The sequence below is a fragment of the Calypte anna genome, chromosome 1 (assembly GCF_003957555.1).
Source record: "Calypte anna isolate BGI_N300 chromosome 1, bCalAnn1_v1.p, whole genome shotgun sequence".
Lineage (NCBI taxonomy): Eukaryota > Metazoa > Chordata > Aves > Apodiformes > Trochilidae > Calypte > Calypte anna.
The window spans coordinates 193,948,957-193,961,388 of record NC_044244.1 but is presented as its reverse complement, the minus strand read 5'-3'; the positions used below and the strand labels follow the sequence as shown (position 1 = coordinate 193,961,388).

The following is a 12,432-nucleotide window of genomic DNA, read 5'->3' as shown; positions in this document are numbered from 1 at the left end:
TTGCATCCAGCTGGAGCCTTGCCACACTGATCTCAGCAGGACCACAACTCAGCTTTCTGTACACAGCAGTGATGCTCTGACACTGCTGTGGCACTGGATTGTGGCATTACAGACATGCAGTGGTGATCCAGCATGTAGAGCTGAGTATTTTAGCTATACCACTATGTTGTTAAGTTGATGGTCTTCTGACAGACTACTGCAGGATCAAACCCTCTCCAGGCTTGATTCTGCAAATGGAGAGAAGAGGGACAGTGAGCTGGCTGTCACACTTTTGTCCTTTGATGCTTGCTCTGGTGAGAAAGTGGTAGGAGATTTGCTTTAACTCAAATCTGTGAAATATCTCTTCACAGCTTAAGAATTCCTCCCAACTTCATCTTTCACCAGAAAGCAGGGCAAAACTTGAAACTCTCCATGAAATTCACTGGACACGTCATGTTCTCTCAATGTCACTCAAGCATCACAAAGGGGATAAGGTGGAGGATCCCCACTAGTGTGGGGAATGCAAACCCTCCTCTCTCAACATTTTTCCAAGAGAAGATTCCTCCTTGGCTTTGGAGGCATTTCTCAGGGGCTACATGAAATCCAAGAGCCATAGGGTGCTGTATTTTATGGTGCTTTGTCTCCAGGGTACTAGTGCCCTATTTTGGCTGAGAATGAATGCTCACTTTGTCAAAAATCCAGAGGACAAACTCCCAGAGATGTCCCAAGGGTCTGTTAGTTGCAGAGGCTCCTAAATACATGCTACAAGAATCTGTAACCTTCTGAAAATGCTCTCAGACCTCGCTTGTTCACAGTGGGATCCACGTTTCTTGAAAGATTCACCAAGGATTTCTGAAAGCTGTCCAGAGCTGAGCATCCAGAAGGAAAATGTAAGAACACCTCTCGTGTAAAAGGAATCTGAGACATGCATTTTCCCTGGAGAACAACAGAGTGGACCAGACACTCATGGACCTTGAGAACGGATCCAGCTCCATGCACTGGAGAAGCACTTGGAAGGCAGCTTCATTTCAGCTGTGCTCAATACATCCCTGGGCATCTCCAGCAGCAGTTTGTTCAGTTTTTGCAGTGTTGCCATGAACCAATACCTACCTCAGCCTGGGAATTCACACTCCCTAACACCCGTAAGAAAGCAGGTTGCTTTCTGTTCCAATGTTATCCAGCTCTTCATTTTAAGGTGAGTTTCTTCAGATCCAAACAGCTTTGTAATTTGAGACTCCTGGAGATGGTTAAGCTGTTTGTGGTACTCCATGTCCTAACAGCAAGAGTGTCCCTGTGCTGGAGGGCAGTACAATGAGATAATTGACTGTGGCACCATTATCTAACTGTGCCTTCAGCTCTGGGTGTATAAATCACATCACAGTCAATTATCTCACTAAAGGGCCCCCAACAGTGGGCTCTATTGCTTAATTAGGCTCTTGAGCTGAAGCCAACCTCATGTCTGTGCAGTTGCCAGACATCTTAATGCAAGCGGATGGGATGGGGAGGGGTAGGTTGGATCTGCTTTGCAGGCTGAAGTAAAGAATAAGAAAGTCACTGTGTTCCCTTGCAGGAACTGTGAGGAGGGCTTTAAGGGGCTGGCACCCTCTCAGCCTCCCTCTCTAGAGGCAGGGAAGGCAGTGTTCAGGCATAGCAGGCACTTTCTTTACAGGGAAGGAAAAGGAAATGTGAGTCCCAGAGATGTGGGAACAAATGTGATGCTGGAACACATCAGTTTCACTTGGAACACTTTGTTCCTCACAAGGAGAAATTATGTTTGACACCCCATTGCCATCAGGCACAAACTGAGAGTGAATAGGGAAGTGAAGAAAGCGAAGAGCCTGAAAGTCCCTTCCTTTTCTGCAAGTCCCAGGGAACAGGAGTGATGGTTCACCCTGACCTTATGGAGGCTTCAGCCTTCAGAACTTGGAGATCCAGGTTGTCATGGTTTGTGCACTACAACTTCTGCCCTCACCACTATGTCAGCACGGTGTTCCCCTGATATTTACTCCTCTTTTCTTTCCCACTTCATCACCTTTTCCTCCACCTCATCAATCCTCTACTTCTCCACAGTGCTCATTTCCAACAGCCCCTAACTGGTCCCACCAGTCCTGCCCTGGCTGCCCACCTCTCCTTCCTCCTCTCTGCCTCTCCATACCAGCCCTTTAGCTCACATGCAGACATTTTGGAGAACAGGGATGGTCATTTTTCTGCTTGCTGCCTTGTGAATGCTTGAACAGCCAGGGAACAAAGAATCAAGAGAGATCTCCAGCAAGCAGCTGGAAGCCTGTTCCAGTAACTCTAAAGTTGGAAGCCATTAAGAGAATGAAGCAAAGGGGTCGGCCAGAAGCATGGATAGATTTATGCGTCCTTTTTTTTGCTATAACAATGAGGGTAATGATGATGGAGGGCTGTAGTGCATGAGGGCTGCACAGCAAGGAGACTGGCTGAGAATAAAGGATAAAACAGCTGTAGAGCAACCACAGTCCTGGGGATTGTGGCTAAGTAGCTGTGAGTTTGTTTCTCATCCAGCATGTGAGGAGCTCCAGGGCTATGAGGATGCAGGGGACTTTTGGTACTGGGATTACCATTTCCTGATAATCCCTATGTGTAACTTGACTGGGAGAGGGACAGTGGCCCAACTCACCTTGGAGCAGTGTGTAGAAGGCTCCTGATGCTGACAAGTTGGTTGTTATAGTAACATCATCCTTGCTGGAGGTTTCCACCTGGACGTGGACAGAGCTGTCAGTGTCACTGCGGAAGCTGTTCACTTGCCCAGTCGGGAAGGTCACGTTGGTCAGGCGACCAAAACTGTCATACCTGGAAGGGAGGATGGAGTGAAATCAGCAGCAGAAACAGAAGAGCAGGACACAGCAAGCACCCTACAAAGCAGACACTGAGCCTTGAAGTCTTCACCCAGACTCTTCCCGAAGAAAAACGCATTGTTGGTCTGTCTGGTTGTCTCGACTTCCAAAGGCTTCATGAGAAGAGAATCATAGCTTTTAGCCCAAGAAAACCAAAAAAAGAATAGAAATTGACTAAATAAGTAATAGCCTGTATTTTAAGATTTTCCCTTTACTCATCACCTACACTGTGCTTCTTGTTTACAAGAGTAAATTTATTTCCCATCCACTGTGCCGTGACTTCTGGGAAAGCACCAGCCCATCCATCCTCCCTAGGACTTTCTGAAGGCCACCAACTAATCTGTGTTGCTGTGTCCTGAGCTCTTCAGCAGTGTTTTGTTTTTTTTTTAAAAGTTGATGTCAAAGTAGCAACAAAGACCAACTAGATTGGCCACATCAGTTAAAAAAACCTGTCCTTTGTGAACATGATGTAGAGCCCAGAGCAGAGTTTTGATCTCCACGTCTACCTTTTACAGTTCCTGGGGCCATCTGGAAGGACTGAGTTAAAAGTGTAGAAAAGCAGTTCCCCCCCTGCTGAGTCCTTGGCTTTTCCAGTGAGGAACTCAACATGAGCACCATCTGGGAAGGTTTCTGTGATGTGGACACCTGTTTACCAGGACCCAGATGAAATAAGCTGCATCATCCAGGTCCCCCAGCAGGTAACAAGCTGGGGGGTTATTTTTCAGTAAGAAGGAGAAGCAGATGCCTGTGTCTAGAGGCCTCCTAAGGTGATGGAGAAAAGACCCCATCCTGCTTCCCATTTGTGGCATTGTAAAAAAGGTGCCCTTGGCTAACAGACTGAGCTCAGAGGGTTGGCAAGGGAGCTTTACTGTGGGTCCTTCCAGGGAAAAGGAAAGAGGAGAGGAGAGGAGAGGAGAGGAGAGGAGAGGAGAGGAGAGGAGAGGAGAGGAGAGGAGAGGAGAGGAGAGGAGAGGAGAGGAGAGGAGAGGAGAGGAAAGGGGAAAGGAAAGTTCTTGAACTGCAACCCATGACCTAGGAGACCTAGGAGCAGCCATTGGATTGGTTCTTCACTGTACAGAAAAAGAAATTAGGCTCTTCTTCATTCTCTTTTTTCCAAATTTGTACACAGTGCTGGTACTTCACCTGGGACAATACATTGGCAGTGACTTAGTGTGAGAAAGGGCTGGTTGAAAAGGTGGTTTTTTTGCCCCAGTTTAATATTTAGTGTATAGAGACTCAGTGGATGATCACATTGCCAGTTTCTCCAGCCCTTGGTTTTGGAGACACCATCACATGGGGCTTTTCTCGCACATTGGGTAGAGGGAGAGGTGGGAAGGTAAAAGAAAGCATTTGGCCCTCGACAGTGTCAGTCCATCAATCATGGGATTATCTATGCATGGAGGATGGAGCTGCCTTCCCCCTCTCCTCTGAGAGCTTGATGATCAATGGGAAAGAAGAAAGAAAAAAAAAAAAAAGAAAAAAGGGACAAATTCAGGACTGCTTTACAGGAGTTTGGCAGAGATCATTTAAAGCTTTTCCAAGCAGCTAGCAGCACACAGCTTGGATCTAAACTGAATTTCTTTGCAAAAGGCAGAACTAAAGCACTCAGCACCAAGTGCTTTGCTCTGTGTTTGTGGCTGTCCTGCTTGCTCTGAGGTGTGTGTTCTGTTTGTTCTGTTTGTTTGTGTTCTGTTCTGCACAATCACCTGCACAATTCCTCCTAAACCAGTGTGTGAGTCTTAACCTAAAAGCACCACAGGCAGGATCTTTCCCCCATCTGCTGAGCCAGGACACAAAGGACATGATTTAGACTCCTCTGTGAACAGAGAAAACATCATTATCATTAAAGTTGTCCTGTGTAACACCCCAAATTCTTTCTACCTCAACGTCAATAGTTCTATATATAAACCAGCCTGAACAGGGAGGGTGGACTCAGGTCTCAAATACTCTGAAATTTTAGGGAGATGGATCTGAACTGGCACCTCTGACTTGGTTGCATTAAAAATTGTTAAGGATTTATTTCTATTGCTCTATTAACATTTTTTTAAATTAACTGATTCTGAAACTGGGCACGATTTGCCTCCTAAAAATTATGGCACAAATCTAGATGTGCTGCACTGAGGTCTAAGGGGTGAGTTTGGTCTGATAGAGGTGTGAGTGTGAAAGGAAGAGGGTCAGTGGTTAGGGAATGAAGGAGAGCAAAAAACAGGATGGTGACAGAGAGCTTTGCATGTGATGGACTTGTCTGCTGTTTCATCTAAGTGCTGAGTCAGTGATGTCCTGTGAGTCATTATGGTTTATCCTGATTTGAACACCACTCAGCATGACACTGAGAGTCAGCATGAAACTTATACTTCATGCAAGCCCTACTTACATGCTCCAAAGAAAGCCTCAAAAACCTGTGGATACTGATTCTTAACAGCCCCAAGCAGCAGCAGACACTCAGTTCCTTAAGCTCTATTTTATAGAATAATTTTAATATATTTTTATTTACAAATTCTATTAGATTTCATTTTTTATATTTATATTTATATATTTTTTTATATTTTATATATTCCTGGACATCCAGCTCCCAGCACCCTCACAAATTGTCCTCTACCTCTCTGCTAGGTAAATATGTAATTTTTACAATGATGAATTATGCAAGTGTGTAAATATGCCAATAATCTCTGCCTGTGCAAAATGGGTTAAACCAACACAAAAAAAAAAAAAAAAAGAAAAAAAAAAAGAGAGAGTGAAAGAATGTGATGGTGCTTAGACCTCCATGCACACATTTTTCTTTTTAAGTCTAAGTGACTGAGTACAATACCAATAATACACACAGATGCATTTTTACAGCTGTACAAAACTAACACTGCAGGGGGGAACTTCCCCAAGAGCAAGGGCTTCCACTTGGGACTTTGGGTCCTGAGAAGCAAGGCTCAATTTGGGCCAGAACACTCTGGAATGGTGTGCTGGAATTGGTTTAAGATGCCTTCATGTGTACGTTAGATTTTTGGCACCTCCTTAGTCACCCCATTAGCCCCCATCAGAAGTAACCTGGGCCATCTGTGTTTCCTGTGTTTCAAGAGCTGCTGCACCTCTGCCCAGAAGCCAGGGAGGGACCTTCCCAACACTCACTTTGGGGGTGACAGCTCACCTAGTTCCAGCTGCAAGGAGCTCATGCTTTATAAAGGGAGAAAGGTGAGAAAGCTGCACAATTAGACTGTTCCTGTTTTTATTATGATTTTTAATTGGTGGCAGATGAGGTATAAAATACGTCCAGACTAAACCTTTTGCAATGCAAGAGGAGGTGCTGGAAGCTGGTTAGCATGGACATGCACAGCACCTTCCTCTTGGCAAGCAGCTCCTTTTCTCTTTTCTATTTTGCTGGAGGCTGGAGAATTTTCCCCATTTCCCTTGATTTAGATTGCACAGCATATACCTTGTATCATCTATCACATACCCACAGTCTCCCAGGACACTTTAGCTGGAAAGCTTCAAATTCCCAAATACATAACGTGCTTAAAGAAATTAAATCAGTTAAATGAGTTGGCTCCTTCTACCTCTGCTTTCAGCCCTATAAAGGCACTTACAGGGCACATCCTCAGCTCGGAGAGGAGGCCAAGAAACTGGCTCTTCTGTAGCTGCAGGTGTGCCTGGTATTTGCAGTAAGATATATCTCTCCCAGCCACCTCATTTTGCAGCTAAGTTGCATAGTGCCTGTTTCCACAGCCCTGGGATTTAGGGTTGGGCCAGTTTTCATCACAGCTTAAGACTCCCACGTTTTCCAAATGCTCTGAAAGCACCAGAATTAAGGAAATGCTGAGACACAGGAGCACACACAGCAGCCACTCTGAGAGATGAATTCATCACCTGCTACCACAGCTGCTGCCTTCCATTCAAACCTGCTGCAAAGACTCAGCACTTACAATTACAGTGACAATTATTAGGCCAGCAAAGGAAGCTGTTGCCATCCATTCCCAATTGGAAATGTATTTAGCTAAGGTTCAATGCACAGAATTAAAATGGTATTTGGTGCTTATGAGGCCTAATTGTTAGCTTGTAAACATTCAGAGCTTTCATTTATCACATTACAATTGTGTAGAGACCCGGGCCTTGGGAATTAAAGGGAAGCATCCTAAGTACTGCCTATTCAGAAATCAATTCCTTGTCTGAGTCTCTGGGTTTCCTCACTTTAGCTTTTTTACATTCCATCATCCTTTTAAAACTACAAGTCAAATAGATGGGAAAAAAAAAATCACTATAATAATATTGCACTTAGTGCCAAAGTGTCCTAATGGACTTTACAAACTCTATTTTGCATGTGATTATACAGACACACACCCGCTGCCTCTGAACAAGCTCTCCTCTTCCCAATTTTTCAAACAACATTAAACACAACATTAAAAATGAATCTGTAACAGCCAAACCAATACTACTCAAATATGCATGAAGGCCAGTCCTCTCTCTAATGACACATGGCCAGGTTGCAGTCACTGTCTGCAGAATTTTCTGGCTGACCAAATGTCCAGAGAAAGATCCTTCTAGTTTTTATGATTCCCGTAATTCCCTTGATTCTCAAATAAACTCTGGCACCAGGCATTCATTTCAGGCCAGGCCTGAAAAAGCACCTCAAAATATCACCTCACAGCTTAGTGAGAGTACTGGAGAAGTATTATTTTATCATGGAACTTGCCAAGGTTTCACTGTGACTTCTTCAGAGGAACAATGAGGAGGATCTAATTATTTTCTCATGAAGAAATTGTGGAGCAAATAAATCTTGTTAAAAGAGGAGGGACAGCAAAAGCCAAAAGTGTTTTGTATTTTCCAGTCTGCAGCAGGAGCTGAAAGAGACCCTGACTTGAATGAGTTTAAACCAAGGACTCCACTAAATCCCATAAACTTAGCATATGACCAGAGATATCACTGGGTGATCAAGGGATGCTATTACTGCAGTAAGCCAGCTAGTCTTTGAGTCAAGAGGTGGCTGCTCCTCTAAAGGTAAGAAGTGTTCCTCTTTGTTTGTGACTAAGAGAAAAAAATTACAAAGCCTTTACACCACCTCTGAGGCAGACTCACTGTGGGGTAGATGCTGAGCATGATGCCCAGCTCTGCTACCCCATTCACTGACACCAGGGCATTATCTGGGGCACCAAACACTGATGGTGCTGGGATGGGACCTCTGCTTTGTGCTGGGAGTCACTGGGAAGCCATTCAAGGTCCTCCTTCATGCTCAGTCCAGCTGGCTCCTACCTTCCATCCGTGACAGTGTGTGAGGTTTGGCAGAGTTGGGCTATCTGTAAAACACCATCCTACATTTTGAGTGAAAGCTCCTGTTATGGAGAGCTGGTTCCCTTTACCCCCCCAGGCAGCTGGGAACCACTTCTTGGGCACCCCATGAGAAAGTTTTGAATTTCTGGGCTTGATTGCAGTGATATGTGAGTGTTTCATTCTGTATGGCAGGAGGTGATCTTGGAAACTAATTGGGGACACAAAGGACCTAAGCCCAGGTGCCTCATCAGGGCTAAATAATGTGTAGAAGGTTTGACTTTGGCTCAGAAGGAAATGGGGTTTATGTACAATGCTACCATCTCAACAAGCTAATCAAGATCATTGCTGTATTCTTGCTTTAAACAAACGGATTATAAAGAATTTCTGGATTCTAAAGTAGATAAATGGCAGCTGGTGAGAAACTTTGTGAAGGCTGGTAGATATTTTTTCCAGGTCAAGGGAAAAAGCAGCTACAACAAAGAAGCAAGCAGTCACACAGCATCCTTTGTCTTTGACTGGAGGAGCTGAACAACAAGAAGCTGTTCCCTGGCAGAGTTTCCAGATCAGCTTCCTTTGCTGCTGATTATCACTGTCACAGGTTCAATGGGAAGAGAAATCTTTAATCCAGCTACTGGACAAGCTGAGCTGAATTGCATTAATTGACAGCAAATGTCAAGCCCTCTGCAGAGGCAGAGAAGGTCTATATAATGCTAAAACCCTCACAGAAGTCCTAGATAGGCCTCTGAGGACAGGCTAATTATTGTAGGGAGCTAAGTTTCACTCTCAAAAGAAAGGGAAACTACACACCATTATGTACTGACCCTTACTCAGCATTAAATCCAGTAAAGCAAGATCATTACAGCAGGTGTGGATGTATGAAAATATGAGCTGTAAGGGCTGTGAGCAAGTTTGTCACCACCTGGGGACAGCATCTATCTTCTTGCCCTACAGAAATGAAGAACCAACTTGCCAGCCCAGCCTGAACCTTTGGAGGACTTGGATACCCTGTCCTGAAGAAGACCTCCACTACCATGTCAACATATCCCACCTCCTTCTCCTCTCTAGAGTCACACCCATGTGCCCATATGTCACAGCTCTTCCCAGCCTATGTCAGAGGCTGAGAAATGCCCTGGTAAGAGCAACAACTGAAGGAGAACCAGAGATGCTGGACATGTACACACCTAGTGTTGCTACTCTTGCAACTCCAGTGCTCTTTCATGTTGGTGCCTGGTTTATGGTCCTCTGTAGACAGCCAGGCACAGTAAATTTTATGAGGATGTTCTTCATGGGGCCACTGGGGCAGTGTAAATTTGGCAGTTGAATTTGCTTTTACTTTTACCTTTTTAAACAGTGGTGAGCAGCTTGCCCTGGCCCACAAACAACTGTTATGTGCTGGGAGAAACGTGAAGCTTATCCTCAGAATCATATTTGTTGCCTTTATTCCCTTGGCCACGAGCAAAACAGAAATCTGAGCTTCACCTTCCCCTTCAGCCAGGACTGAAAAGTACTCAGAACACCATCCAGCTGCTCATGATCACAGGATTTATCTAAATCACTTCCCCACTGTGAATTTCCTGATGGTATGATAGAAAACCCAATAATGTGAAGGTATTGAATGTTGCTTTGGTTTATAACATCTTCTGTGGCTTCTTGGATATAAAGGAACTTAGATTTTATTCTGACATGCCCATGTTTAGCCTTGCAGTTTGTGTTTGACTCATGCAAATCTTCTCTCTGGTGAGGATTTATCTTAAGGCAAGATCCCAAGAAATGGAGAATATCCTGCTTCCCATGGTTGGTTGCTCTACTGGTAGGTAATCTCAGCTTTAATAAAATTGCACCTTCCTGACAACTTGAATGTCTCTAGCTTTGCTTTCCAGCTCCTTACCCTTCTCAAGTCTTTCTTGGGTAGATTAAGAATCTCTCTGTAGGTGACAGCTTTGTGCTGACAGACTGTGATCCAGGCACTTCCCCATCTTATGTTAGATAAACAGATCAAGTTGTCCAGTATAAAGCACTTTCTCCCCATGAATGCATTTTTCTAGTGTTTTTCTGCACAGGCACCAATTTTCCCTGTCCTTCATAAACTCAGAACATCAGAACTGACAATATAAGTCTCATAAATGCTGTATTGGGACAAAATCAGCTTCTGACTAACCACTACAAGTGGGATGAGCAAATGTATTCATTTTGTTTGTCCATTGAAGCATCAAGTTAGACAGATTTGTCATAGAATTATACTGAGAAATCACACTGGATGACTTGATGCTTTGCTCACTACAACCTATGAGAAGTTGCTCAGCCTCATTCTTAATATTTGACTTGTTCCAAGTGTACTCTGGCATTAGACTGTGTAAAAATATAGTTTGCTTATCTGAAACCTACTTTATCAAGCAATCTAACTATCTTTCCTTTATTTGCTCAAGCAATCTAAGTATCTCACCTTTATTTGCTAACCTCATTTTATTAGTTCTGATTTTTTTTTTTTCCCAGACTATGCATGCAAAGTCTGGGTAGACTCAGTCCCTTCCAGTTCACTTAAAACAAGCCCAATGGATCATTCCCTAGTGATGATTATTTGCTGAGAATTATTACAGAGCAAGTTCTTGCTGAGAGGAAGAGCAAACTGATATGCTTTCCATGTCCTTAGTGGACAGGTAAGCACAGGATTGGATGAGATAGGACAGGATAGGACAAAACTCAAGATTCAAGCAGATTCAAGCAAGGAAGACAGATCAAACGTATAAAAAAGCCTTCTAGCAATAACAATAAGACAGGTAAATAAATTGTTATCATTAGGAATATTTTTCAATAACTTAGATGCCATTGATAGGATCCATTTGACAAACTGTAGACATCTACAGTGTGTAAACATCTGTATCCAAGCTAATAACTCTGGACTACCTTTACAAAGAGAAACTTTCAGAGTGCAACTGATCTTACCTCATCCTGAAGCAGATACCTGACCTGACTACTAAGAAACTCACCTTGAAAGCACCTGTTTCTCCCCTTTTCCTATAAAGGAAGGCAGAGGTAACTAATCCAGCTATAGACCTTTACCCTGCAGTTGTATAACGTTGCATCAGAATCTGTCAGGAACAGTTAAATGGAGACAACTGATCACAGGTTTGGATGAGGGATCTCTGAAGACACATTCTCAACTCTATTTTCAGTGATGCTCTGCTATCATATAGTGCTGACTTGCTCAGCCAAGATTTCCATGGTTTATCCACCAGAGAATACTGCCTTCCATTTAGCTCTATAAAGCTTGCTTATGACTCTTCTGAAGTGCATAAAAGGACCAGAATGATGACATTCACAAATGCTCTGTTTTGTTTGATAGCAAGAAATAAAGAATCACTCTTACAAATATATCCACCGAGCAAGTTTGATTTTAACTTCTCCCACATTTTATCTCCTTCAGATTTTCACTCACACTTTTAAATAAAAGAATATGTTTGAAGTAGAAATCTGATGGTCATTAGCTGTAATGTTTAGTTTGCTTCCATGTCTGTGGCTACATCTGTTTTCAAGCACAGGAACTCTTGGGTTCTTTGGAAAAAAGAAAATACCTCCTTGACTTAGCACGATTGTCCTGACAATAGAGCAGACTTCTACTCCTGTAGAGATAAACACCCCATCTTTCCTCCCTAAAGCCTCCCTCAATCAAATTCAGTGTAAGAGATGAAGGGTATTAACTTTGATTCACTGAGGAATATTGCTATAGTAATTGCAAGCAGAACATTGATGGAATGCAAATAACCTTTCAAAAGGTTCATCACAGAGTTTCCATTGGGGTTTTTTTTCTGAGGCAGGAGCAGAATAGTGAGTATTAAGTAAAGAAATTTGAAACTGATCCTGGAACATTTTAAAGAAAGAACCAAAGCAACTGCATGTCTAATACAGGAATATGTGGGTTTAGCCAGCTTTCTTTCTCTGAGTCTCCTTTTCCTTTTTTCCCCAGGTTTTTTGATTTGTAATCTTGGAAACTTTCTATTCTAGCCAGACTGGGCTCTTACAATGGATCTATTATTATGGTAGCTGAATACTTCCACGTAACCATTCAAACCATATGTGAAATTATGCACTAAAAGGAGCATTTCAAATACATTAGTCTTGAAAACAGGAATGAAACTAAGGAAGAGGGAGGGGAAAGGGTTCTCAACAGCAGGATGAATTCGCAGACCATCCTTCTAGATGCCCTTCATTGTGCTATCTATCTCTTTCCTATTTGACATCAGAAGTGTGTTGCCTTCATGGTTTTATAAGCAGGGAATTGCTAACAGTAATACAAAAAGAAGCAAAAATCTTCAAGTCACTGCCATCTCTGGTTTTTTCA

General features: G+C 43.2%; 1 protein-coding gene across 1 annotated transcript in view; it reads right to left on the bottom strand.

Moving 5' to 3' along the window:
* TENM4 (teneurin transmembrane protein 4) overlaps window positions 1-12,432 on the bottom strand; it is a 358,077-nt gene that overhangs the window by 29,395 nt on the left and 316,250 nt on the right. The window contains exon 24 of the mRNA XM_030461389.1: window positions 2,624-2,796. Within this exon, the coding sequence (XP_030317249.1) occupies window positions 2,624-2,796 (173 nt within the window). The remainder of the gene's footprint in view (window positions 1-2,623; window positions 2,797-12,432) is intronic.